The sequence below is a fragment of the Macaca fascicularis genome, chromosome 15, assembly GCF_037993035.2.
Source record: "Macaca fascicularis isolate 582-1 chromosome 15, T2T-MFA8v1.1".
In the NCBI taxonomy this organism is placed as follows: Eukaryota; Metazoa; Chordata; class Mammalia; order Primates; family Cercopithecidae; genus Macaca; species Macaca fascicularis.
Window position 1 is genome coordinate 13,856,636 of NC_088389.1, and position 26,889 is coordinate 13,883,524.

The following is a 26,889-nucleotide window of genomic DNA, read 5'->3' on the forward strand; positions in this document are numbered from 1 at the left end:
GCAGATACTACCGCCCCACTCTCACCGCGCCAGCCTGCGGGGCTCTCGGGCCTCCCTCAGGCGGTGGGAAAAGAGCCTCCCGGGCTCACTCTACTCGGCGCGCATGGCTGCCAGGGGAAAGTATTGTCCTTAAATCCAGAGCGGCGCTGCGCGCAGGGGAGCGATCTCAGACCTCCGCGGAGCATCGGTGATCCCAGGGCCGGCCGCGTTCCAAGGCAAGCGCTAGTACTGCGAGCAGAGAGTGGTCACTAAGAAGTCATTAGGAGATTGGCAGGGGGAGTCCTCGGGATGCGGTTCCCTCCGTCCCTCACACCTCCCTCCACGTCCTTCCGGACCCCGGGGCGACGCGGACCCGGCCGGGGGAGCCCGGGGGAGGGGGTCGAGCCGGGGCGGGGCGGGCGCGCGTGCGCGAGCTGTCAGGCCGGCCCCGCCCCCGCACCCCGCCCCGCCCCTGCCGCCCCTCCCCCGCTCTCCTGGTGTAGGGCGGGCGGGCGCTGCGGCGGCCGCGGCTGCTGCTTCCTCGGGCCATTTTGCTGTGGAGCGGCGGGGAGGAGGAGCCGCCGAGGAGACCCCGGGCAAGGAGCTGCGAGCCGGAGGAGGCCGCGCGAACTCCGGGCTTTCCGCGGTCGCGGGGATCTCGGGGGGCAAAGGGATCGCCGGGGTGGGGGACCAGAGAGCCGCGCCCGCCGCGCGGAGCGCCCCTTCGCGCCCCCAGCACCATGAGCTGGGGTACCGAGCTCTGGGTGAGTGAGGGTCTGGGCCCGCGGGCAGATGCGGGGCGTGCGCTGCGTTTCCCCGCGGCCTGGGGAGGGGGCGCGGGCCGCGCTGCCGGGCGGAGGCGAGGGCGCGCTCGTCGGGGTCGCCGCGGCCTGGGGAGGAGGCGGGGTCCCCGTGCCCCTCGTCGGCCTTCGCCCGAGCAGGAGGTGCGGACCGGCTAGTCCTTCGGAGGCGAGGGGAGTTAGTGCGGGTTCCCAGCGGCCTGAGGAACGGCACAGGCGGGCCTCCCTGTCCCCTGCGCCCCGGGGCGGGCGGTGTGTGTCGGGCCGAGCCCTAATCCCCCGGGGCGAGCCGCGGATGCCCGGGGCGGGGGGCCGGGACCGGGCGTGGGGGCGTGGAGGCCCCGGCTGCGCGGCGCTGCGTTGGGTCTCTGGGCGCCCCGGCTGCGAGTTTTGTCCTGGCTCGGTGGAGGCGCTGGCGGATCCGGCGCTTCCCCGGGGGCGGGGCGGCCGGGGCGAGCGCCGGGGGTCGGGTTTTGGGGTGCCGGGGCTACAGTGCGGTCTTCGCTCTGGAGGCGAGGACTTCTGGCCCGTGGCGGCACCAGGCGCGCTTGTTCTTTCGGGGTAGCTCAATCCTGAGTGGATGTGGACACTGCGACGTCTGGTCTGGAGGAGAAAGTGGGAGTTGGGGAGACATCTTACGTGATCTCCCTCAGGAAGAGGCTTTCGCGGGGTCAATCTTTAACGGTTGCTCGGAGAAGAGTTTCCAGTGGGGAAAGTTGACGGTGAGGGACGCCTGGCGGGGATGCTTGGCCGGGGGGTGCGCACGGTAAACGGGCAGCCCTCGGGGCTGAGGGCCGTCCCCAGGAAGGCGAGTGGCCGGCTGTGGATGGAGCTCTGGATTCCTGGGGAAATCACTGGGCAGGGGATGGGCAGCGCGGCGGCCGGGGAAGGAGTAGACGAAATCTCAGTTACTGCACTGAAATGCCCTCAAGATGAGCCATTTCCCAGGATGAACTCTGAAGTGCCTGCAACTACCTTTTGGAATTCTATTTGCAAAGGGTGTGGAGGAGAAAGTGTAGGGTGGTGTTGCTATCTGAGATGAGGCCGAGAAATCTCTTGTCAAAATAAAACAAGGTCAGAGCAATTGCAGAAACAGAGCGCATCCTCCCTTGTTTTTTGTTTTGTTTTGTTTTGCTTTAATTGTTTTTACATAACCATCTGTTAGGTACAGAAGCAGCTACGGTTGTTATTACCAAAATCCTGAGGGCAATAGCTCCCTTACATTAAGATAATTCATTTTATAAACATCTTCTGCCTAAAAGGGATTTATGACAAAATTTCCACTGATGTTTACAAGTATCCATTTTGAAAATAAAATCGTTTAAAATATTTGCACACACCAGTTTAGGCAAAATTTACCACTTTGAGTGCTGTATTGAAGTTTCTTTCCTCTTCTAATCCTTCCACTCTCTTTAGCTTATCTGGGGTGGGGAAGCAAATCAGAAGAAATCTTTATCAAGACAGTAGAAATTGTGGCACAATTTTTTTTTCACTTGTTCAAACAGCAGATGGAATTATGGAGGGAAAAGGTACAATATATTTCTGAGTGAAATAAGGACCGAACACAATACCTTGGTGGACAGTTCAGTGATGTTGGTAAATGGGATAGAATATAATTCCAAAGAGAGGGAGTGGCTATGAGCAAAACTGCTAAAACAGCAGCAATTGCCTGCATTATTCCGTACATTTATTTTTGAGGGTGGAGGAGTGGGAAGGAAGGCAGGGTTAGGAGTGGTTGAAAATAAATGAGAGAGGCCGGGCACAGTGGCTCAGGCCTGTAATCCCAGCACCTTGGGAGGCCGAGTTGGGAGGATCTTTTGGGCCCAGGAGTTCAAGAACAGCTTGGGGAATATCTGGAGAGGTCTTCTCTTAAAAAAAAAATAAAAAAGAAAATAAATGGGAACTGGAATATATACAAATAAATGATATGAAATGTTAGATTTGCTTCACAATAATTTGTGTTGTTAGTGGATCAGAGATAGTGAGACAGAATTGGCCATTATTGAAGCCAGATGCTGAGTACAGAAGTGTTCATTACATTATTCTTTCTAGTATATATGTTTGACATTTTCTACAATAAAAATAATTGGAAAATATTTTTAAAGGAGAAGGATATGAACTATCTGTAATTTTTTCACTTGATAATTTTATGAGGTAGAATGAATCAGTTAACAGTTCTATATATGCAAGTGTATGGCAATGAGGAGTTTTTAAAAAGACGTTTTTAAAAACTTCTTTTTTTTTTTTTTTTACCTGAGACGGAGTCTTGCTCTGTTGCCTGCCCAGGCTGGCATGCAGTGGCGTGATCTCGGCTCACTACAGCCTCTGCCTCCCAGGTTCATACGATTCTCCTGCCTCAGCCTCCCGAGTAGCTGGGATTATAGGCACCTGCCTCCATGCCCAGCTAATTTTTTGTGTGTTTAGTAGAGACGGGGTTTCGCCATGTTGGCCAGGCTGGTCTCAAATTCCTGACCTCAGATAATCCGTCTGCCTCAGCCTCCCAAAGTGCTGGGATTACAGGCATGAGCCACCACACCTGACCTTAAAAAAGACATTCTTATGAGTACTAGCATTTGCCTTTGAGTAGCTTACAGTTTAATATAGGGAAAGGAATGAACACATGATTGTGCTACTAAGAGAAATGCAAAATCTAAGTTTTCAGGTGAAATGCAAAGATGTATAAGGCTTAGTAGCTTTTGATATTTAAAAAAACTAGAATAATGAAGGATTACGAAAAGTAAACCCCGTTTCTCCGGCGGTCAGAGACTTGGTGATGTGTGGTACACTGGGTAGCCGAGCGGAGGGCAGTGATTAAGGGTTTTCCTTGAATGGTGGCTTTGGAATCATGCACATGTATAATGAGATAATGATGGTGCGCTCAAGCCGAACTTGGCAGAATTATTCTTCTAGATGGAGAAAGAGCTATGGTTTGGGTGGCCATGAGTTATTTGTAACAGGTGGTTGCAGCTCTCAGGGACCTTCACAAATACTCTCAGATTTTACATACATTTTAGGACTTCAGGTTAAAGTCAATATAGGCTTTTAGAAACTACAGGTTTCTAATGTGCATTTTACACTGAAGGCCTACTCTAAGCCACATCCTGCTTTGTAGAGGGAGTAAAACCTTTCTCTTCCTCTTTCTTTTTTACTTTTTCTTCAACTCCTTCATAGAAATAAACTTTCTTTTTTTTTTTTTTTTTTTTTTTTTTTTGAGATAAAGCTTTGCTCTTGTTGCCCAGGCTGGAGTGCAATGTCATGATCTCGGCTCACTGCAGCTTCCATCTCCGAGGTTCTAGCAATTCCCTTGCCTTAGCTTCCCGCGTAGCTAGGACTACAGGTGTGCGTTACCACACCTGGCTAAGTTTTTGGTTTTTTTGTAGAGATGGGGTTTCACCATTTTGGCCAGGCTGGCCTCGAACTCCTGACCTCAAGTGATCCACCCACGTCAGCCTCCCAAAGTGCTCAGATTATAGGCATGAGCTACCTCACCCAGGCTTAAATGGCCATTTTGAAGTGATTAGGTTATAATAAAATAGTGTACAGCTCTTCATAACGTTGCCTTTTAATCAATTTTCAAAAATTTTATTTAACAACTACGGTGTGCGCAAGACACCAGCCTGAATCTGTTGTGAGTCACGTTATATATATTGAAAGATATCTACGTGGAAGCATAGAAAGTAGGTTTTACCTCTAGCCTGTAACATCAGAGTCAAAAGAAAAAGTATGTTTTTATGTAAAATCAACCAAAATACATTTACTCAAGACTTGTTAAAAAGGCAGTGTAAGTAAGGTAAATATGTTCACTGACTTGTGGAAGTTGTGGCTGGTTGTTGGAGAAATGGCAAAGCAAGAGTTGCTTACATTTGAATGTTGTTTTTTTTTCCTTGCCTGCTTACTGAGGGAAGTGACAGGTTACTGAAGTGTTAGTTCAGCTTTTTATTAGCTTGCTCATTAGTGTGAAGTATGAATAAATCCATTGGAAAGTTAAGCCTTCCTCATAATTATTCTGTTTGCAGCTAACAAATTATTCAGTGACAGAACCTGGTTTTGCTGCCTTCTAGTGTCCTCTCTGTCATCTTTATTTATTTGCTCTGGTGCTAATGAGAAATGAAGTATGTACAAGAAAGAGAACAGAGAAACCTGAATAATGCATATTGGTTAGCATAGTAAGAAGCCACCTGTGGGCTGGGCGTGGTGGCTCACGCCTGTAATCCCAGCATTTTGGGAGGCTGAGGCGGGCAGATCACGAGGTCAGGAGTTTGAGACCAGCCTGACCAAGATGGGGAAACCCCATCTCTACTAAAAATACAAAAATTAGCCGGGCATGGTGGTCCACGCCGGTAATCTCAGCTACTCGGGAGGCTGAGGCAGAGAATCCTTTGAACCTGGGAGGTGGAGGTTGCAGTGAGCCAAGATGGCGCCATTGCACTACCTCCTGGGCGACAGAGCAAGACTGTCTCAAAAAAAAAAAAAAAAAAAAAAAACACCTGTGTTGATTGTATGTAATTTTTTTTTTACCTGTGATTTTTAGAACCATGCCAGGCATATAATGTACATTCGACTGTTGGATATGTTGACCCTGATCATGGATTTGCACTTTCAAGAGGCAGCCGTGTGAGGATTGTCTACCGACTGTAGTGGGAACAATGCTTGACTCCGTGTAGAAGTTCAATAAATATTTATTGGATAAATGAATAAATCCCTTTTTTTCCTTTTGTTTTAACATTTGCTTTTTAAAAATAATGGGAAGATAATTATAACACCTTTCTGCACTTTGGCAGTTTAAAAAATATATATAATTTTAGGTATCTTTTTGGAAAATAGACTCTATTTTTTTTTTTTTTTTTTTTTTTTTTTGAGACGGAGTCTCTGCCGCCTGGGCTGGAGTGCAGTGGCCGGATCTCAGCTCACTGCAAGCTCCGCCTCCCGGGTTCACGCCATTCTCCTGCCTCAGCCTCCCGAGTAGCTGGGACTACAGGCGCCCGCCACCTCGCCCGGCTAGTTTTTTGTGTTTTTTAGTAGAGACGGGGTTTCACCGTGTTAGCCAGGATGGTCTCGATCTCCTGACCTCGTGATCCGCCCGTCTGGGCCTCCCAAAGTGCTGGGATTACAGGCTTGAGCCACCGTGCCCGGCCTAGACTCTATTTTTTAGAGCAGTTACGGTCCATAGCACAATTGAGAAGGTACAGAGATTTTCCATATCCTTTCTCCCCGCAAATACACACAGTCTAGGGACCGTTTTGCCTTTAAAGTAGGGTTTGAAAAATTATCCCTTCTCTGTTGTTCATTCTACTTAGGCATGATATGTGTACATATGTTTATGTAAGAACACTTTATGGTGTGTTGAATTTTTTTTTCCTAGTGTGTCGAAATTTTAAACTAGTTTTTTTTTAATCTTAAAAAAGTAGTTAAAGTAACTAATTATTAACAGTTCCAGGTATTGGAGAAGTATTACCTCTTCTTACTGCCCTTGAATGCTACATTGGAGAACCGTATTAACAATAGTCCCTAGCTCTTCTACTGCTCTTTTTTCTTTTTTCTTTTTTGAGATGGAGTTTTGCTCTGTCTCCCAGGCTGGCATGCAGTGGCGCCATCTTGGCTCACTGCAACCTCTGCCTCCCAGGTTCAAGTGATTCTCATGCCTCAGCCTCCCAAGTAGCTGCAGGCCCCCACCACCATGCCCTGCCAGTTTGTGTATTTTTCGTAGTAGAGATGGGGTTTCACCATGTTGACCAGGCTGGTCTCAAACTCCTAACCTCACGTGATCTGCCTGCCTCTGCCTTCCAAAGTGCTGGGATTACAGGTGGAGCCACCATGCCTGGCCTCTACTGCTCCTTTTTCTTAACCCTTCAGAGATTTCTGTTTGGGATAAACGTGGCAAGACTAACAGGGGCAATAATACTCCCCGAACCATGGTGGGTAGGGCAGAACTGCTTCAGAAAATAAACAAAATCAACTTAGTTTTGCCATCCTTACTTCTCCATGAGAACAAACTTTGCACATGTCTTTTCTGTTTAGTAGATATTAAAAGAAAACAAACCGTGGGAGGCCTGGAGAGAATTTGCAGTTGATATTGAGACATCAGTTTGTTGCCTTCACTTTGTACATTAGACAGAATCCTGAAAATTTGTGTAAGTTGCCATTTTGGTAGGCAAAACTGTACTTTAAGCATGTAAAAGAGTTTTATAAGTGTCTGTACTTACTATGTGAACACATTACAATTCATGCTTTACGTTGGTGAGACATGGAAAGTACTTCTTTGAAGGACCATTCAAGTATCACCCACTAACCACCTAAAGCTAATATTATGTTTCCTGCAAGTATTACTCATACTTGTTTCATCAACACCACCCACATTTAAAAATAAGGCTTTATTTTGACACTTAAAAATTGAAAGCTACTAAGAATACATGAATGCCCTGGGAAATTAATCTAATTGATTTTAGAATGTGGGTGTGAAGTCTTCTGGAATTGGTGTTTATAAAGGAATATTTGTTTCCTGTTTTACTTGTACACTCATACTAGCTTGAGCCTAGTAATGTGTTTAGTTAAAAAACTTTTTTTTTAAATGATAAGAGGCCAAATGTGTGTATTTATATTAGAGAGTAATTTGGGGGTATGTAAGTTTTTTTGTTTCTTTGTTTGTTTTTTGAGATGGAGTTTTGCTCTTGTCGCCCAGACGGGAGTGCAATGGCACCATCTCAGCTCACTGCAACCTCCACCTCCCAGGTTCAAGCGATTCTCCTACCTCAGACTCCCGAGTAGCTGGGATTACAGGCGTGTGCCACCATGCCCAGCAAATTTTTTGTTTTTAGTAGAGATGGGGTTTCGCCATGTTGGCCAGGCTGGTTCTCCAACTCCTGACCTCGGATGATCCACCCGTCTCGGCCTCCCAAAGTGTTGGGATTACAGGCGTGAGCCACCGCTCCCGGCTGTAAGTTTTTAATACCAGTTTATCGTGATCTTCCACTTCAGACCAACTTTTAACTCAAACCTCACCCTATTTGTAAAATTCCATGTTAAACTTATGGAAAGCTTAACAACCTCAATTGTTTAATACTAGAAATAGATTCAAACCACCACCCCCACCAACAAAGAAAGGTAGATGGAACTTCCATTTTCTTGTTTCAAAAGCCATAATAACTTTCACATGTAAACTATAACATCATATAAACAATATGATTTTTTAAATTAGAGCATACAGTTCTAGTGATTGGAATTAGGTTTTTAGTAAGAATTAATTCCTACATCAACACCTAATAGCAGCCACAGTTTCCATTTGTACTTGTCTACTTTCTCTGTGGTGCCAAAATGGGAATAACTTATTATGAACTCTGTAGTTATTGTAATATTTTCACGTGTGCCATCCCCTATTGTCTTTTTTTTTTTTTTTTGAGATGGAGTTTCACTCTTGTTGCCCAGGGTGAAGTGCAATGGCATGATCTCGGCTCACCGCAACCTCTGCCTCCCGGGTTCAAGCGATTCTCCTGCCTTAGCCTCCCAAGTAGCTGGGATTACAGGCATGCGCCACCATGCCCTCTAATTTTGTATTTTTAGTAGAAACAGGGTTTCTCCATGTTGGTCAGGGTGGTCTTGAACTCCTGACCTCAGGTGATTAACAACTCACACCACTAAATGCTACAGAGCCCACGGTGGCCTCCCAAAGTGCTGGGATTACAAGTATGAGCCACCGTGCCTGGCCTCCCTATTATCTTAAACTCTTGAATGATTGTTATCATCACTGCCATTTATTGAGTGCCTGCCATGTCCCAGGTGCTGGGCAAAGTGTTTACATCCATCATCTTGTTTATTTGCTACAAGAATCCAGTAAGGTAAGTACCATTTGTGCCAATATCTGGAAGAAGATGCTTAGATGGAGTCAGGAGTGCAGTTTTATTGGGGAGTAACATCCGTGAAGGGAAAAGAGTGGAAGCCGTCAGATCACGATGCAGACCTGCCAGAGTCCCCACCAGGCCAATGGGGAGCTCCAGAGCAGGCACAAGGATCCTCTGGCAGAAATGGCTAGGCCTCTGTACCTCTGCCTTCCTTTATCATTGGCCAGAGGTCGTCCCAAGAAGAGGGTGGTCTTGGCTGCCAGCTTGCTCAGTCATTGGCTGGGGTGCTATAAGAAGAGATGCCCACAACTCAGAAGATGAGGTGGACCCTAAAGGAGGCTGCATGCTAGCCACAGTCCTTGCAGCGAGTCATTTTTCGGCACTTCTCCATGTTGTCCAGGCTGGAGTGCAGTGGCATGATCTCGGCTCACTGCAACCTCTGCCTCTCGGGTTCAAGTGATGCTCCTGCCTCAGCCTCCCAAGTACCTGGGATTATAGGCGCACATCACCACACTCTGCTAATTTTTGCATTTTTTTGTAGAGACGGGGTCTATGTTGTCCAGGCTGGCCTTGAACTCCCGGGCTCAAGTGATCCTCCCACCTTGGCCTCTCGAAGAGCTGGGATTACAGGCATGAGCCACCGCACTTGGCCAAAAACTGGATCTTCTGTGTTAGTAGTGCACGGTTCCCTTTATCCCCATCATTCACTCGTATTTCCCCATCACTCTGTAGATTTTGCTTTATAAAACATTTGATGTTATTCATATTGAGAATCACTGAGAATCAATGACTCACAGCACTAAATGCTGCAGAGCCAGCAGAAACAGTCATGAATGAAGCTTGTATTCAAGCAGATGCTTCATGGATGTCTAGTAATCTCCTCATTCTTTCAGAGCCAGTTATTGTTTCTCTTTTCTAATTTAAAGAAATTAATTTGTGTGGATATTAATTAGTGGGAATAGTATCAAGTTTCTGAATTTGCCTAACAGAAATATGTCTTGATGAAAACTATTTTTAATGAAATTGAGAAAGAACAAGGAGGAATACAGAGTCTCACTCTGTTGACCAGGCTGGAGTGCAGTGGCACAAACATGGCTCACTGCAACCTCAACCTCCCGGGCCCAAATGAGCCTTTCGCCTCAGCCTCCTAATTAGCTGGGACCGCAGGTGTACGCTACCACGCCTGGCTAACATTTTTTTTTTTTGAGATGGAGTCTCGCTCTGTCACCCAGGCTGGAGTGCAGTGGTGTGATCTCAGCTTACTGCAATCTCCACTTCCTGGGTTCAAGCGATTCTTGTTTCAACCTCTTAAGTAGCTGGGACTACAGGCATTTGCCCCGCTAACTTTTTGTATTTTTAGTAGAGACGGGGTTTCACAGTGTTAGCCAGGATGGTCTCGATCTCCTGACCTCTTGATCCACCTGCCTTGGCCTCCCAAAGTGCTGGAATTATAGGCGTGAGCCACCACAGCCAGCCTTTTTTTTTTTTTTTTTTTTGAGACAGAATCTTACTCTGTCACCCAGGCTGGAGTGCAGTGGCACAATCTCTGCTCACTGCAAGCTCCACCTCCCAGGTTTATGCCATTCTTCTGCCTCAGTCTCCCGAGTAGCTGAGACTACAGGTGCCCGCCACCATGCCCAGCTAATTTTTTTTTTTTTTTTTAGTAGAGATGGGGTTTCACTGTGTTAGCCAGGCTGGTCTCGATCTCCTGACCTTGTGATCCGCCCACCTCGGCCTCCCAAAGTGCTGGGATTACAGGCGTGAGCCACCATGCCTGGCCCAGCCTGGGTAACTTTTTTTTTTTTTTTTTTTTTTTGAGACGGAGTCTTGCTCTGTAGCCCGGGCTGGAGTGCAGTGGCCGGATCTCAGCTCACTGCAAGCTCCGCCTCCCGGGTTTAGGCCATTCTCCTGCCTCAGCCTCCGGAGTAGCTGGGACTACAGGCGCCCGCCACCTCGCCCGGCTAGTTTTTTGTATTTTTAGTAGAGACGGGGTTTCACGGTGTTAGCCAGGATGGTCTCGATCTCCTGACCTTGTGATCCGCCCGTCTCGGCCTCCCAAAGTGCTGGGATTACAGGCTTGAGCCACCGCGCCCGGCCTCCTGTGTAACTTTTTTTAAAAAGTTTTTTTGTAGAGGCGGGGGTCTCCCTGTTTTGCCCAGGCTGGACTTGAACTCTTGACCTCGAGTGATCGCCCGCCTCAGCCTCCCAAAGTGCTGGGACTACATGCCTGGCCCACATTCAGAGTTTCAAAGTTTTGAGTCTTCAGAAACAAGAAACGAAATACTTTCTCTATTATCTATAGCAGAAGAAAACTTGGGACCTGTAAAGGAATCTATTCCCCTTGTACTTCTATTTGCACAGCCAAAATTGAGAATGGGTTCCTGAAATCCATTTAAAGACCAGACAGGCTCTGGAGACAAACGGTGTGGGTGCTCCCAGTTGAGTGAGGAAGTGCTGGAGGACTCAGCCTGGGTTGCATTGCTTGCCTAATCTAATATTTATCAGTATCCGGCAAGTCCTTGCATCTCTGTTCTTCGCTTTCCCAATCTATAAAGCATGGTATGATGCTTGCCTTTCTCTTGACAAGAAGGCATAAAGATGAGAAATTGTTCATAAAGTACTTTGAGGTTGTTGGATGAAAGGTGATAGGTAAATAGAAATTATTATAATCATGGGGAGGGTTAATGAAAAAAACTCTGGTCCTTGGGAACAAATTGTAGAACTCTTGCTGTAAGCAGGATTCATGAAAAATGAGCTATTTTCGGTCCTAGCCCTCTGATTTGAAATTTGGTATACATGTTAACAACAAAATAAACCTAATATTTGGAAAATGCCTAGAAAGCATTGCTTTGGACAGGAAATCTGGATTTCAAGAGGTCATATCAATCACATGTTTTTTTCCTCCTTGAAGAAAAATAAAATCCACTCCAAAACACTAATCATACTAATTTTTAGCAGTATACTTCGGCTTCCTTAAGATTTAAGTTTTTTCCTAGGGGGAAATAGTTTTCTTTGGCTATTATTACCACTTTTTAAAAAAAGTTCCACTGAAGTCACATTATTTCCCCACCTAAAAAGCTGGATATTTGCTGCTTGAAACATCTAATGAATTATTCTGCCTATCAGCTTAGTTTGGGATTGATTTCTTCTTGGCAGAGATAATGAAGAGGTTTAGAAGTATTTGCATTGGAACAGATATGGAAATTTCTGGAAGTGTTTGAGCAAGGACATTTAGATTTCCTAAGTGTATATGTGTATGTAAAATACATTCTTCACCATGACTGACTTTTTAAATTTACATTTTACTTATCGGCCAGGCACGATGGCGCATACCTATAATCCCAGCATTTTGGGAAGCCAAGGTGGGAGGATAGCTTGAGCTCAGGAGTTCAAGAGCAGCCTGGGTAACATATTGAGATCCCATCTCTACTAAAAATTAAAAAATTACCAGGGTATAGTGGTGCATGCCTGTAGTCCCAGCTACTTGGGAAGCTGAGATGGGAGGATCACTTTAGGCCAGGAGTTCGAGGCTGCAGTGAGCTGTGTTTGCGCCACTGCACTCCAGCCTGGGTGACAGAGCAAGACCTTGTCTGAAGAAAAAAAAAAAAAGTTTATAGGCCGGGCGCAGTGGCTCACGCCTGTAATCCCAGCACTTTGGGAGGCCGAGACGGGTGGATCACAAGGTCAGGAGATGGAGACCATCCTGGCTAACATGGTAAAACCCTGTCTCTACTAAAAATACAAAAAAATTAGCCGGTCGTAGTGGCGGGTGCCTGTAGTCCCAGCTACTCAGGAGGCTGAGGCCGGAGAATGACGTGAACCCGGGAGGCGGAGCTTGCAGTGAGCTGAGATCACACCACCGCATTCCAGCCTGGGCAACAGAGCAAGACTCTGTCTCAAAAAAAAAAAGTTTATTTTAACTTATCCTTAAAAATAGGCTATTTACATTGTTCAGTTTCACAAGTAAGGTGTCTCCCTGTCATCCTAGGAGAAGTTTAGTTCTTGTTACAGCCGTTTTTGGCAAGAGGAGTGATGGTGGTAGTGCTCAATATTTATAACTTTGTACATAAAAGAGGTAACCAAACAAAATTATAAAAATTTCATTAGGCCAGGTGCAGTGGCTCACTCCTGTAATACCAGCACTTTGGAAGGCCGAGGCAGGCAGATCATGAGGTCAGGAGTTCAAGACCAGCCTGACCAACATGGTGAAACCCCATCTCTACTAAAAATACAAAAAAATTAGCCAGGTGTGGTGGCACGCGCCTGTAATCCCAGCTACTCAGGAGGCTGAGGCAGGAGAATCGCTTGAGTCTAGGAGGTGGATGTTGCAGTGAACCAAGATTGTGCCACTGCACTCCAGCCTGGACAACAGAGCAAAACTCCCTCTGAAAGAAAGAAAGAAAGAAAGAAAGAGAGAGAGAGAGAGAGAGGGAGGAAGGGAGGGAGGGAGGGAGGGAGGGAGGGGAATTATTGTGTAATAAGGACTAAGGTAGGGTAACTCCACGGAAATGTGTACAGGAGCGTAACTGAGGTGGGGAAATGGCATCCAAGTGGAGTCCTGAAGAACTAGTAAGCTTTACAGGTGAAGTGGGGTGGTCAGAAGGGTGGAGGGGATCTAGACAGAGCCTTCCAGGAAAAGAAGGAAGTGGTATGTCCAAAGGGTCATGGAGAGCACAGAGCTCTCAAATGATGAGCAGGTGATGGAGTTGTAATAGGAGCCTGAAGAGGCAGACTATAGCTAAAAACCATGTGAGGACTACGGCTTCACCTTGAGAGCATGGGAAATACCCTTGAACTGCTGAAAGCAGGTAGCTATGGTGCCAGTTTTCAGTGTGGAGAAGGATGGAGAGGAGCTCATTAGCTGCAGGCTGCACTGGGCCAATTGGCTGACTGGATTACTGGAGTGGGTTTCAGTAGAGAGTCTTTCTATGTATTGCATTTCTCAACCTGTTTATATATGGGTGGAATAGGTTGAAATGGATTGCTGTGGAGACTTGCACATTCAAGGGAAGGCCTAGTAGTGAACAAAGAAGGCCTAGGAGCCACCCTCTGCCTCCTCCCACTTCAAGATGTTCAAGGGGGAGGCACGTTCCCTGCTCTGTCTTGTGGGGTAAATCAAATATCGGCCACAGGTCCTTTTTTCCACCAGCTGGTTGCAAAACCTAAGCCTACCAGCACTTTATTCTTGTCCTTTCTGTCTCTGCTCAGATGATACAACCTTGTTAGGGTTATCATGGTTTGTTCCCCAGCTCTTTTAAGCTAGCAAATTTCTTATTTTCAGTATGCCTGGAGGTGACTCATGCTAACCTAATTCCCAAGGCTGTTGAATAAACCAGAATGAATTTTAAACTTATAGTGAGAAGTATATTCATAAACAGACTGGATATTCATGTTTGCTGATCTCTACGTTCTCTCCCTGTAGCCTAATCTGGGTGGAAGCTAAACTGTGTATAGCATTTCTTGGAGAGCATAAAATGAAAATAGGATTGGATGAATGGAATGGCTGATGACAATGGCAGCCTTAGGCGTCTACCTCCTCTCAAGGACAGGTCTACCTTACAGATAGAATAGAGTCTGTTTTATAGATGCTGTGTAGGTGATTCCTTTACTGTTAACCCATTCTTTCTTTAGGCAGACTATAGCACATTAGTTATGTTTAGATTTTTTTTTTTTTCCCTTTTTTTTGAGACAGAGTCTTGCTCTGTCACCCAGGCTGGAGTGTAGTGGTGTGATCTCAGCTCACTGCAACCTCCGGCCCCCAGTTTCAAGAGATTCTCATGCCTCAGACTCCTGAGTAGCTGAGATTACAGGCACCCACCACCACGCCCAGCTAATTTTTGTATTTTTAGTAGAGGTGGGGTTTCACCATGTCGCCAGGCTGGTCTTGAACCCCTGACCTCAAGTGATCCACCCACCTTGGCCTCCCAAAGTGCTGGGATTACGGGCATAAGCCAGCGTGCCTGGTCCTGTTTAGATCTTTTTAATTCCAATCTCTATTCAATCTTGGATGCCTGAGATTATATTCAGGTACCCAGATTGAGTGCTGGATATTTATTATCTCATCACTTTCTAGCATTCTCCAAACTGGCAATCTGAGAAATCTGTAGTTTTTTTATGTATAATAATCTGTAATTTTTGTTTGTTTGTACTCCATCACCCAGGTGGCGTACAGTGGCTCAATCAAGGCTCACTGCAACCTTGACCTCCCGAGCTCAAGCGATCCTCCCACCTCAGCTTCCCAAGTAGCTGGGACTACAGGCCTGCAGCACCACACCCAGCTGATTTTTGTATTTTTTGTAGAGATGGTGTCTTGCCATGTCACCCAGGCTGGTCTTGAACTCCTGAGCCCAAGCGATCCCCCTGCCTTGGCCTCCCAAAGTGCTGGGATTGCAGGTGTGAGCCATTGCACCTGGCCATTTATAAGAATATGTCATTTCAAAAGCTCTTCTAGGTAGTTTTGATGTGGCTTAGGTAGCACTGTTTAACATTTTGATTCCTTCTCATGCATTCTCAGTTTTTGCTCATTTTTATTCTTTATAGCAAATCTAAAATCTAGCAATATTCTACTTCCTTACCCAGTCAGCTACTGACAAACATTATCATCACTTTAAGGTACTCTTTGTTCTTTATGGTTTTCTAGTAATGACTTATTCAGGTACCCAGATAAGTCATCATTCATTAATTCATTTGAAAAAGATTATTGGGCTAGGCATGCTGGCTCATGCCTGTAATTTCAGCACTTTGGGAGGCCAAGGTGGGCAGATCACTTGAGCCCAGGAGTTTGAGACCAGCCTGAGCAACATGGTGAAACTCCATCTCTACAGAAAATTAACCGGACATAGTGGCTGAGGCGGGAGGATCGCTTGAGCCCAGGAAGTTGAGGCTACAGTGAGTGGTGACTGCACCACTGCACTCCAGGCTGGGTGACAGAGCAAGACCCTGTCTCAAAAAAAAGAAAAAAGAAACGAAAAAAATATTTTAAACTACTTACGTGCCAAGCATTTTTCCAGGCAAAGGGAACATGGCAGTTAACCAAATAGTAAAAAATGTTTTGCTTATATGTAATCTATATTTACAGTGTATCAGATAATGATAAATGCTATGGACAAATACAAGGAAATGGGAGACTGAGAACAGTAGGATTGAGCTTGTTGGGGAGAAGAACAGAAGTGTAGTGCTAGACATTTTACAAGATGCCTGTTACATAACTAATTATCTAATATTGCATCAATAGCTTAATATATGCATCAGGAACCCAGGGAGGAGATCCAGGCTGGAGATATACATTTGGATAACCAGAAAAAGCTAGAATTAAGTTGGTAAAATGCTAAGCTCTTGGCGTAGTTGTATTCCTCCAAGCACTTTATTTAACTTCAGGACTCTGTTACTTAGCGTAGCTGTCATAATGTGTTGCCCTTTTGGACAGTAACTCTTCACTGTGTTTGCCAGAGTGTTTACCTCACTGAGAACCATTGTGTGAATCGTATTTTAGACTGGGAGGGGTGTACACTGTTAAGAGTTTATTGGCCGGGCGCGGTGGCTCAAGCCTGTAATCCCAGCACTTTGGGAGGCCGAGACGGGCGGATCACGAGGTCAGGAGATCGAGACCATCCTGGCTAACACGGTGAAACCCCGTCTCTACTAAAAAATACAAAAAACTAGCCGGGCGAGGTGGCGGGCGCCTGTAGTCCCAGCTACTCGGGAGGCTGAGGCAGGAGAATGGCGGGAACCCGGGAGGCGGAGCTTGCAGTGAGCTGAGATCCGGCCACAGCACTCCAGCCTGGGCGACAGAGCGAGACTCCGCCTCAAAAAAAAAAAAAAGAGTTGATTGGTTTGCAAATTGTTATAACAGCATAATAAGTGGAGCTGGAAGTTCTGATAGACTTAGAAGTAGAACTGATGTACCAAGTCATAAGTGGAAAAAATAAATAAATGGCTACTGATGGACATTCAGTTTTTGGTAGTAATCAGAAATTAATGTCACACATGATTCTAACAGGCTTTTGAAGACAGACTAATAGTGTAGGCTTTTCTTTTGAAAGCTGCCCATGTGCTTATTTTGAGGTGGAAATGAAAAGAGAAAGTTTAGAATTACTCAGTTCATACCCTGTTGACTGAGATTTCTGTTGTACCTGACATTGTTTAATTTTCCTCTTTATCTTTCTTACTTATACTTGACGTGTGACAGATTATATTTTGGAAAGATGTCCACGACAATATTGCGCATCCCACATTGCTTATCTTAGAATGTGACCCCAAGACTCCTCCCATTGAGTGGTGAGAGGGGACTGATACCACTTGGATTTGAATCTAGGCAGATCTGTGTGACAGCCTTGACCAACAGAGTATGGTGAAAGTGATGGCCCCAGGCGTGGTGGCCCATACCTGTAATCCTGGTTTTCTAGGAGGCCCACGTGGGGGTGGGGGTGAGGTGGATGATTGTTTGAACCCAGGAGTTTGAGACCACCCTGAGCAACATAGAAAGATCCAGTTTTTTTTTTTTTTTTTTAATGATTTCTGAAGCAGAATCACAAATATACCATGCACTTTTTCCTTGCTCTTTTAGGGTATTTACTCTTTTTTTTTTTTTTTTTTTTTTTTTTTTTTTTTGAGACGGAGTCTTGCTCTGTCACCCAGGCTGGAGTGCAGTGGCGGGATCTCAGCTCACTGCAAGCTCCGCCTCCCGGGTTTACGCCATTCTCCTGCCTCAGCCTCCCGAGTAGCTGGGACTACAGGCGCCCGCCACCTCGCCCGGCTAGTTTTTTTGTATTTTTTAGTAGAGACGGGGTTTCACCGTGTTAGCCGGGATCGTCTCTCGATCTCCTGGCCTCGTGATCCGCCCGTCTCGGCCTCCCAAAGTGCTGGGATTACAGGCTTGAGCCACCGCGCCCGGCCGGGTATTTACTCTTAAAACCCAGTTGCCATATTGTTAGGAAGCCGAAACAGCACACGTAGAGAGACATACAGAGAAGCCAATCATAGAGGTTCATGTTGACAGCTCAGTCGAGGTCTCAACCAACAGTCATACTCAGCTGCCAGCCATATGAGTGACGGGCTTCCAGATGATTCTAATGCCCAGCAGTTGGGTCCCCCTAGCCTTTAAGTCTTCCCAGCTGAGGCGTCAGCAGTGATGGCACAGAGAGAAGTTGTCCCTGTCCAAATTCCTGACCCATAATAAAGTGGTTGTTTCCCATTAAGTTTTGGGAGTGATTTATCATACAACAATAGGAACGAACAATATCTTTGGAAGTTGTAATAGATAGTATTAACACTACCCCTTCTTCATTTATTCAAGGAGAGAGCTACCATGTATTGTTTTATTCTGGTTTAAAGATAAAATGAAATCATTGTCTCTTTGAAGAAATGCTTAGAAAATGAAATTTAAAAGTTGAGGAACATTCAAAGAGTTTTATACTTTTTTCTCTGAAGATGAGAAAACAGTAAACCAAAAAGCTCTGATGTGAAGACATTAAGACTTCATGATGGCTTAATGTCTTCATGATGCAAATTCTGTAAATGGAGTTTTTTCTAAGGTTCTTGTCGCAAGATCATACACTTTGAATATGGTGATTCTGTGTTATTTTTCATAAAATCTCAGGGTTTTTTACATTATCGTCATAACCACATAACCACTGAGTCACAAAAGGGGACATTTCATTGCAATTTCCTTTAGTAAGATATGGTTTTGCCATTTCCCCCCCTCAATTTCATTTCCTCTTCCTTGAAATATGAGCCATGCCAATCTACTTCAGAAGTGTCGTTTTGAGGAATATAAAACAAAATGCAAAACTTTTTTTTTTTTTTGAGACAGGGTCTGGCTGTGTTGCCCAGGCTGGAGTGCAGTGGTGCAGTCTTGGCTCACTCTAACCTCCACCTCCTGGGATCAAGCCATCTTCCCACCTCAGCCTCCAGAATAGCTGGGACTACAGGTGTGAGCCACCACGGCCATCTAATTTTTTTGGGTTTTTTTTTTTTTTTTTTTTTTTTTGTAGAGACAGGGTTTTGCCATGTTACCCAGGCTGGTCTCAAACTCCTGGGCTCAAGTGATCCACCCGCCTTGGCCTCCCAAAGTGCTAAGATTAGAAGCGTGAGCCACTGCACCTGACCCACAACTTTCTATAGCTTTAGTTGTGAAATAGAATTCCTGTTCTGGAGGCCGTAAATCAGCCAGACTACAGTTAGGCATCTTAGATCTAGTTCTGTCTCTGCTACTTATTCACTCTATCTTCACTCCTCACGTCTTAAAGGATATTATTATTATTATTATTATTTATTTTTTTTTTGAGATAGAGTCTCGTTCTGTGGCCCACACTGGAGTGCAGTGGCATGATCTCCGCTCACTGCAACCTCCACTGCCCAGGTTCAGGTGATTCTCCTGCCTCAACCTACCAAGTAGCTGGGCCTATAGGCGCATGCCACCATGCCTGGCTAATTTTGGTATTTTTAGTAGAAATGGGATTTTGCCACATTGGCCAGGCTGGTCCCAAACTCCTGACCTCAGGTGATCACCCACCTCAGCCTCCCAAAGTGCTGGGATTACAGGCATGAGCCACCGTGCCTGGCCAATTCTCTCATTCTTATTAGATTTCTACAATTTAGTCAGTGTGTCATATTGTTCAAGAGTGTGGATCTGGAGCTAGACTGGTTCATATCCTGACACTAACTAACTGATTGATTTTGGACAAGTCATTTAGTCTCAGTTCTTTCATCTGTAAAATGGAGATAATGATAGTGCCTACTCCATAGGATTATATATGAAATAAGCTCTACTAGTGTTGGCTATCATTATCCACCTCCACATGTTGCTGGTTGTCATGATATTTCATTGATATCTTTTTTTTTTTTTTTTTTTTTTGAGACAGAGTCTCTGTCACCCAGGCTGGAGTGCAGTGGCATGGTCTTGGCTCACTGCAGCCTCCGCTTCCCAGGTTCAAGCAGTTCTTCTGCCTCAGCCTCCCAAGTCGCTAGGATTACAGGCACACACCACCACACCTGGCTAATTTTTGTATTTTTAGTAGAGACGGGGTTTCACCATGTTGGCCAAGCTGGTCTGGAACTCCTGACCTCAGGTGATCCACCCGCCTAGGCCTCCCAAAGTGCTGGGATTACAGGCGTGAGCCACTGTGCCTGACCTTCCATTGATATCTTGAATTCCTTGTCGAGACTGGTCACTTTTTTGTTAGGGATATTGTGGACATGATCAATGAATTTGGTGTGAACTAGACTGTGTGACCTCGAGTCCCTTCAACTCAAGTGTTTCAAGGTAATCTGAGTTCCAGGATCAACTGACACTGAAATAGTGATCCTAGGAGTACTGATTCATAATGAGCAGATAACATGGCAATGCCTGTTACAAGAGGCGATTTCTTTTCTTTTTTTTTTTTTTTGAGACAGAGTCTTGCTCTTGTTGCCCAGGCTGGAGTCCAATGGCGCGATCTTGGCTCACCGCAACCTCCGCCTCCCAGGTTCAAGCAATTCTCCGGCCTCAGCCTCCCTAGTAGCTGGGATTACAGGCATGTGCCACCATGCTCAGCTAATTTTGTATTTTTAGTAGAGATTGGGTTTCTCCATGTAGGTCAGGCTGGTTTTGAACTCCCGACCTCAGGTGATCCGCCCACCTCGGCCTCCCAAAGTGCTGGGATTACAAGCATGAGCCACTGCGCCCGGCCGACAAGAGACGATTTTTAAAGCTAGAAACTTTACTTAGAAATTTTATGTTGAGTCCCACACTATGGCTCAAAGAAGTGCTAATAATGTTAACAGGAAGTTTGTAAAGGGTTCAACAATTCAAAAAGTGACACATACGTAAAATCATCAGGCACATTCCTTAAGTCGTGAGACATAGATAGAATGTCTTGGGTGTGTGACTCCATAGGCAAAAATGTCAGGGACTTTTTTTTTTTTTTTTTTTTTTTTTTGAGATAGAGTCTCGTTCTGTCACCTAGGCTGGAGTGCAGTGGCATGATCTCCGCTCACCACAACCTCCACCTCCTGGGTTCAAGCGATTCTCCTGCCTCAGCCTCCTGAGTAGCTGGGATTACAGGTGTGCACCACCACGCCCGGCTAATTTTTGTATTTTTAGTAGAGACGGGGTTTTGCTGTGTTGGCCAGGCTGGTCTCGAACTTCTGATCTCAGGTGATTCACCCACCTTGGCCTCCCAAAGTGCTGAGATTACAAGATGAGCCGCCCAGCCTCAAGGACTATTTTGCTGAACAGAAATCTTTTGGCTAAGAAGGTTTGTTGTTTATTTTGTCAGTTTGGCCGATCAGCGAGTCAGTAAGGTAGATAAACAATGTCATTGCAGAAAAGTTTTAGCCAGTCAAGTGCTTTATTTGCCAAAAGGATTCAACCACCTGATGGAAATGAAAAACAGGATGATACTGTGGCTTCTTCCTTCAGTTTCTTGCTTTCTTTTTATTTTGAAATGCCAGTAATTGAGAAAGTGGAATGAACAGTCATTAGAGATGGAAGAAAACCCTCGAGAGAAGTTGAAAGTAGTTGGGTGGGATAAACACTTTCTGATAACTTCAAGCAGATTTAGAAATTATCACTGGATTACTAGAGAAAAATTGAAAATGTAAATTGTTAACTGCATGGGTGGGCAACAGATACTCTCCATTAGCAGTGTTCAATTAGGTGTCACCAATGTGCAGTAGTCTGAGACAGGGTTTTGCTCTGTCACCCAGGCTCCATCAGAGCTCACTGCAGCCTCAACCTCCTGGCCTCAAGCCATCCTCCCACTTCAGCCTCCCCAGTAGCTAAGACTCAGGTGCACACTACCACACCCAGCTAATTTTTTAATTTTGTAAATTTCTTACTATTTCCTGGTTTTTTTTTTTTTTTTTTGGGTAGAGATGGGATCTCACTATGTTGCCCAGGCTAGCCTTGAACTCCTGACCTCAAGTGATCCTCCTGCCTCAGCCTCCCAAAGTGTTGGGATTACTTACAGGCGTGAGCCACTGAGCCTGGCCAGTTCTGTTTATTTAGATAATATTTGCTTGTAGTATGGACCCCACCCAGTTCTCATGCTTAGGGTGAGGGGCCTGGGCGTTAAATGACTGCAAATGCCAGCCAACATAAAGGTTATATGTATCTTGATTCTTTTTTTTTTTTTTTTTTTGAGACGGAGTCTCGCTCTGTCACCCAGGCTGGAGTGCAGTGGCCGGATCTCAGCTCACTGCAAGCTCCGCCTCCCGGGTTTACGCCATTCTCCGGCCTCTGCCTCCCGAGTAGCTGGGACTACAGGCGCCCGCCACCTCGCCCGGCTAGTTTTTTGTATTTCTTAATAGAGACGGGGTTTCACCGTGTTAGCCAGGATGGTCTCGATCTCCTGACCTCGTGATCCGCCCGTCTCGGCCTCCCAAAGTGCTGGGATTACAGACTTGAGCCACCGCGCCCGGCCATCTTGATTCTTTAGATGTGGCCGAGATCAGGCAAGGCAGCACATGGGGAGATTATGAGCTTATTATTATTATTTTTTTTTTTGAGACAGAGTCTCGCTCTGTCGCCCAGGCTGGAGTGCAGTGGCACAATCTCAGCTCACTGCAAGCTCCGCCTCCCGGGTTCACGCCATTCTCCTGCCTCAGCCTCCCGAGTAGCTGGGACTACAGGCGCCCGCCACCTCGCCCGGCTAGTTTTTTTGTATTTTGTAGTAGAGACGGGGTTTCACCGTGTTAGCCAGGATGGTCTCGATCTCCTGACCTCGTGATCCGCCCGTCTCGGCCTCCCAAAGTGCTGGGATTACAGGCTTGAGCCACCGCGCCCGGCCGATTATGAGCTTATTATGTACTATTTTATACACTATGTACTTGGTTCCAGTCTGAATTGTGGACCAGTCCTAGGGACATGAGGCAAAAGTAAAGAAAGGAAAGGAAATCCTACATTTGTAGGATACACTCATATGGATGGAAGATTGAGTTCAGGGAAACTGACTAAAATGTCAAATGCTCACAATAAAAGGATGACGTTTCCATGGGGTCCTGTAGGCATCACCAAGAGGGTACTGTTGGGAGAACTTAGGTACCTAGATCACCTAACATGGAGTGGGTGGGGCTCAGATCTGAGCAGAACCCAACAAGGACTTCTCAGAGTAAAAGCTAAATTTAGACAACCCTTTTAGGTTGCTGGTCTCTCTTGCAACACAGTCTCCTCCGGCCAGGCTGCCTTGTCGTTCTTTATATGCACCAGCCTTCTTCCACCTCAGGACTTTGGGTTCCTTTGTCCCAGCTCACTCTTGGCTGGGGAAGTCTCTAGTCCCAGGTGCTTCACCTTCAGCTAACCCTATTGTGTGCAATCCCGACCTCCTGGCTCTCTCTAAAGTCAGCTACACACGCCAGTGAGCTTTGAGGGTTCAGCCAAGATTGACTACACTCTGTTAAAGAAAGGGAATTGGGGGAAAAGCCAGATTTTAAAAGCATACTTTATTTCTTACTTGTTTATGTAGTTTTGAATAGGCCACACCATGGGTGTGTGACTGCCCCAGTCATTAGGGGATTTTTTTTTCTTCCCTGGAGGCAACCACCGTAACTGGTTTCTTGTGAATTCTTCCAGAGAGCTATCAAGCGTTTATGAGTAAATTCCCCCGTCCCTTACAAATGTTAGCATACTAGTCACACTTTTTGGTACCTTTTACCACTTATAATATCTTGGTGGGATTTTCTTTTCCTTAGCTGCCTCATACTTCTTAATGTAACTATTAATGCTTCTTCTGTTTTTCTGTTTTTGTTTTTTGACAGACAGGGTCTTGCTATGTTGCCCAGGCTGGTCTCAAACTCCTGGCCTCAAGCAGCCCTCCTGCCTCAGCCTCCCAAAGTGCTGGGATTACACTGGGCAACATGGCCAACCCCCCGTCTCTATCAAAACAAAAGCAAACATTAGCTGGGCGTGGTAACGCACACCTGTAGTACCAGGTACTTGGGAGGGTGAGGTGGGATGATCACCTGAGCCCGAGGAGATCAAGGCTGCACTGAGCGGTGATTGAGTCACTGCACACCAGCGTAGGCCACAGAGTGAAACCCTGTCTCAAAAAAAAAAAAAAAAAAAAAAAAAGAGGGAGTGTTGGTATTTGTGTGAAATTTTTATTGAGGATATTAAGACCAAGTGCTGACGTTCTATACTTGGAACCCAAAGCTTTGTGACTCATTTTCTACTTGTAACTATGTAAAATATGCCTGCTTAGTATACCGAACAGTATCCTTAACAGTATTCTTAAGGTCGGGCATGGTGGCTCATGCCTGTAATCCCAGCACTTTGGGAGGCTGAGACGGGTGGATCACGAGGTCTGGAGATCGAGACCATCCTGGCTAACGCAGTGAAACCCCATCTCTACTAAAAATACAAAAAATTAGCCGGGCCTGGTGGCGGACACCTGCAGTCCCAGCTACTCAGGAGGCTGAGGCAGGAGAATGGTGAGAACCTGGGAGGCGGAGCTTGCAGTGAACAGAGATCCCACCACTGCTCTCCAGCCTGGGGGACAGAGTGAGACTCTGTCTAAAAAACAAAAAAACAGTAAGTGTGTGGGAGTCAGTTTTAAAGAAAGTGATAGTAAAGATTAAGATTATTTTTATTTATTGTCATGGTAGTGGGGAATAAAAACAGATTGATTCTCCAGAGAAGATGTACAAATGGCTAATAAACACATGAAAAGATGCTAAACATCATTACTATTTGGGAAATGCAGATCTACAATGAGATACCCACTAGGGTGACTATAGTCAGGAAAGTATAGGAAAATGACAAGTGTTAGAATGGGGAGAAATTGGAACCCTTGTGCATTGCTGGCAGGGTGTGAAATGGTTCAGCCTCTTGGGAGAACCATTTGGCAGTTAAGTTAGACATACAATTTACCAGATGCTCCAGGAATTCCACTTCTATGTATAAACTCCCCCAAACTGGAAATAGGTATTCAAACAAATACTTGTACAGGAATGTTCATAGCAGCACTATGAACAATAGCCAAAGGTGTAAACAACCCAACTCAGCCTCCCAGCTCCTTGGGAGGCTAAGGCAGGAGAATCGCTTGAACCCGGGAGGCAGACATTGCAGTGAGCCGAGATCGTGCCACTACACTCCAGCCTGGTGACAGAGCGAGACTCCGTCTCAAAAAAACAAACAAACAAACAAAAAAGTTAATTTTATGTTAGATGAATTTCATCTCAATTTTAAAAAAAGAGAAAGAGGCTGGGTGCGATGGCTCTTGCCTGTAATCCTAGCACTTGGGGAAGCTGAGGCGGGCAGATCCCTTGAGCCCAGGAGTTTGAGACCAGCCTGGCCAACATGGTGAGATCTCGTCTCTACAAAAATACAAAAGTTAGCCAGGCATGGTAGCCCACACCTGTGGTCCCAGCTACTTGGGAGGCTTAGGTGGGAGGATCACCTGAGCCCAGGAGGTCAAGGCTGTAGTGAGCCAAGATAGCATCAATGCACTCCAGCCTAGGCAACAGAGCAAGACCTTGTTTCAGAAATAAACAACAGGTTAGTACTGGGCATCTTAGTTATCTCTTAGACGACAAAGGGTTAATTTGGGATGGACACTCCTTGGTGTTTGGAAATTTAAAAAAGCCAATGCAAATGCTGTATAAAACAATTGATCTTTAACGGTTCAGCGGGATCTATAAATTTTCTCCTGAGTAATGAAAGATTGCTGTGGTTTTTTTTTTTTGAAGTCCTTAATGATTGTCTATGTACTTACTCCCTGTTGCAAAACAGGTAATGAGGGTATATTAAGTGCTATTTTAAAATACACCCACAACGTTAAACTGAATTCAGGGAATTAATTGGAAATTGTTATTCCTGCAAAGTAATTTCCACCAAATCAGTTGTTAAGCTATCTACTAAAACCAGTATTTAGTGGTTTTTAGTCAAGTTGGCTAATGGTAGCCTTCTCATGGCACGTGGGAGAAGTAAGCTGAGGTAGCAGAAAATGGTATTTGCAGTGAGTGTTGAAGGCGGACTTTTAAAAATAACTTACAGTAATTACAGCATGTGGCTGAAAATAACTATTTGGTTCTTTTTTTAAACCACTATAGTTAGATGGACTATAAACATCATTCAGTTTACCTGTGTTGTGATTCACTTCCACAAACATGTATTGTTCCAGGCACTGATTTAGGTGCCACAAGAAATAGATATGAAATGGCTTAACAACTGTCCTTCAGTTTTATAGGCGTGAGATTTCTAGATACTGCTCCACTAATGTGTTACTGCCTAAAACTCACCTGTTCTGAATGACCACTTTTTGTGTTATCCTATATCAGAAGTACTTGGAAAAAAATCATCAGCAATTTGACGTCATTTTGGAGAAATGTTTTATTCTGTTCTGTTTTTCACCAACCAAGCAAGCAGCAGTAATGTTCTGTTTTTTAAAAAAAAAACAAAAAAAAACAGGCAGTACTCTGAGTGTTTCCTAGTGATTTCAGTTCGTTTCAGTGATAGAGGATGTTGGCACTAAGTGCCACAACCTAACGGGGCCATCTCATTTTACATTCCCCGTTGTTCCTGCAGTGGGAATGAAGGCCTGAAAGCTGCCTGCCACATGAGAAAAATGGCAGCTTTTCAAAGTTTTCGAGTGTTAACCTCCCTTGAATCTGTTAAGGCATTCAGAGCCCAGTACAAGAAACTCAAGGTTTGAATTGGACAGTGTCTGCTGAGCTGGCGTAGCATATTAATTTTCTATTTCTATTGTTAACTTTTGTTGTTGCTAAATTCTTAGTACCTTTTGGTTTTACGTTGGTGCGAAGTAGTTTAAGCGTTACAGAAACAGTGGCTTTAAAGTTATGCTATTGCCATTCTCAAATAGGCAGCACTTAGTAAAACAAAAAGAAAAAAAATTGCCTAATAAGCTGGGCACGCTGGCTCACGCCTGTAATCCCAGCACTTTGGGAGGCCAAGGCGGGTGGATCACTTGAGACCCAGGAGTTCGAGACCAGCCTGACCAACATGGTGAAACCCTGTCTTTGCTAAAAATACAAAAATTAGCCGGGCGTGGTGGCGGGCGGGCGCCTGTAATCCCAGCTACTCCGGAGGCTGAGGCAACAAAGAATCACTTGAACCCTGGAGGCAGAGGTAGCAGTGAGCCAGGATCCTGCAGCTACACTCCAGCCTGGGCTACAGAGCTAGACTCCATCTCAAAAGAAAAGAAAAAGAAAAGTTAAAAGACCATTCTGGAGTCCTCTGATGAAATGAGATCTATGTTGTTGATATGAAAATGAACATCATTCACATTGTTTCCTAGGCAGAGTCACTGCTTTTGATGCTATTTGTATCATGGTAGCGT

General features: G+C 45.4%; 1 protein-coding gene across 50 annotated transcripts in view; it reads left to right on the forward strand.

The window, feature by feature from the left end:
* Positions 1-26,889, forward strand: part of FNBP1 (formin binding protein 1) — a 164,559-nt gene continuing 137,670 nt past the window's right edge. For 45 of the 50 annotated variants that reach the window (XR_012424261.1, XR_012424264.1, XR_012424265.1 and 42 more), the window contains exon 1: positions 477-743. Coding sequence is in view for 38 of the 50 variants with exons in the window: in XM_045373907.3 (XP_045229842.1) it covers positions 720-743 (24 nt within the window). In the remaining 12 variants the exon portion in view is untranslated. Of the gene's footprint in view, positions 216-476; positions 744-26,889 lie in introns of those variants that run through there. The other 5 variants (XM_074016303.1, XM_074016305.1, XM_065530001.1 and 2 more) reach the window with 1 other exon arrangement.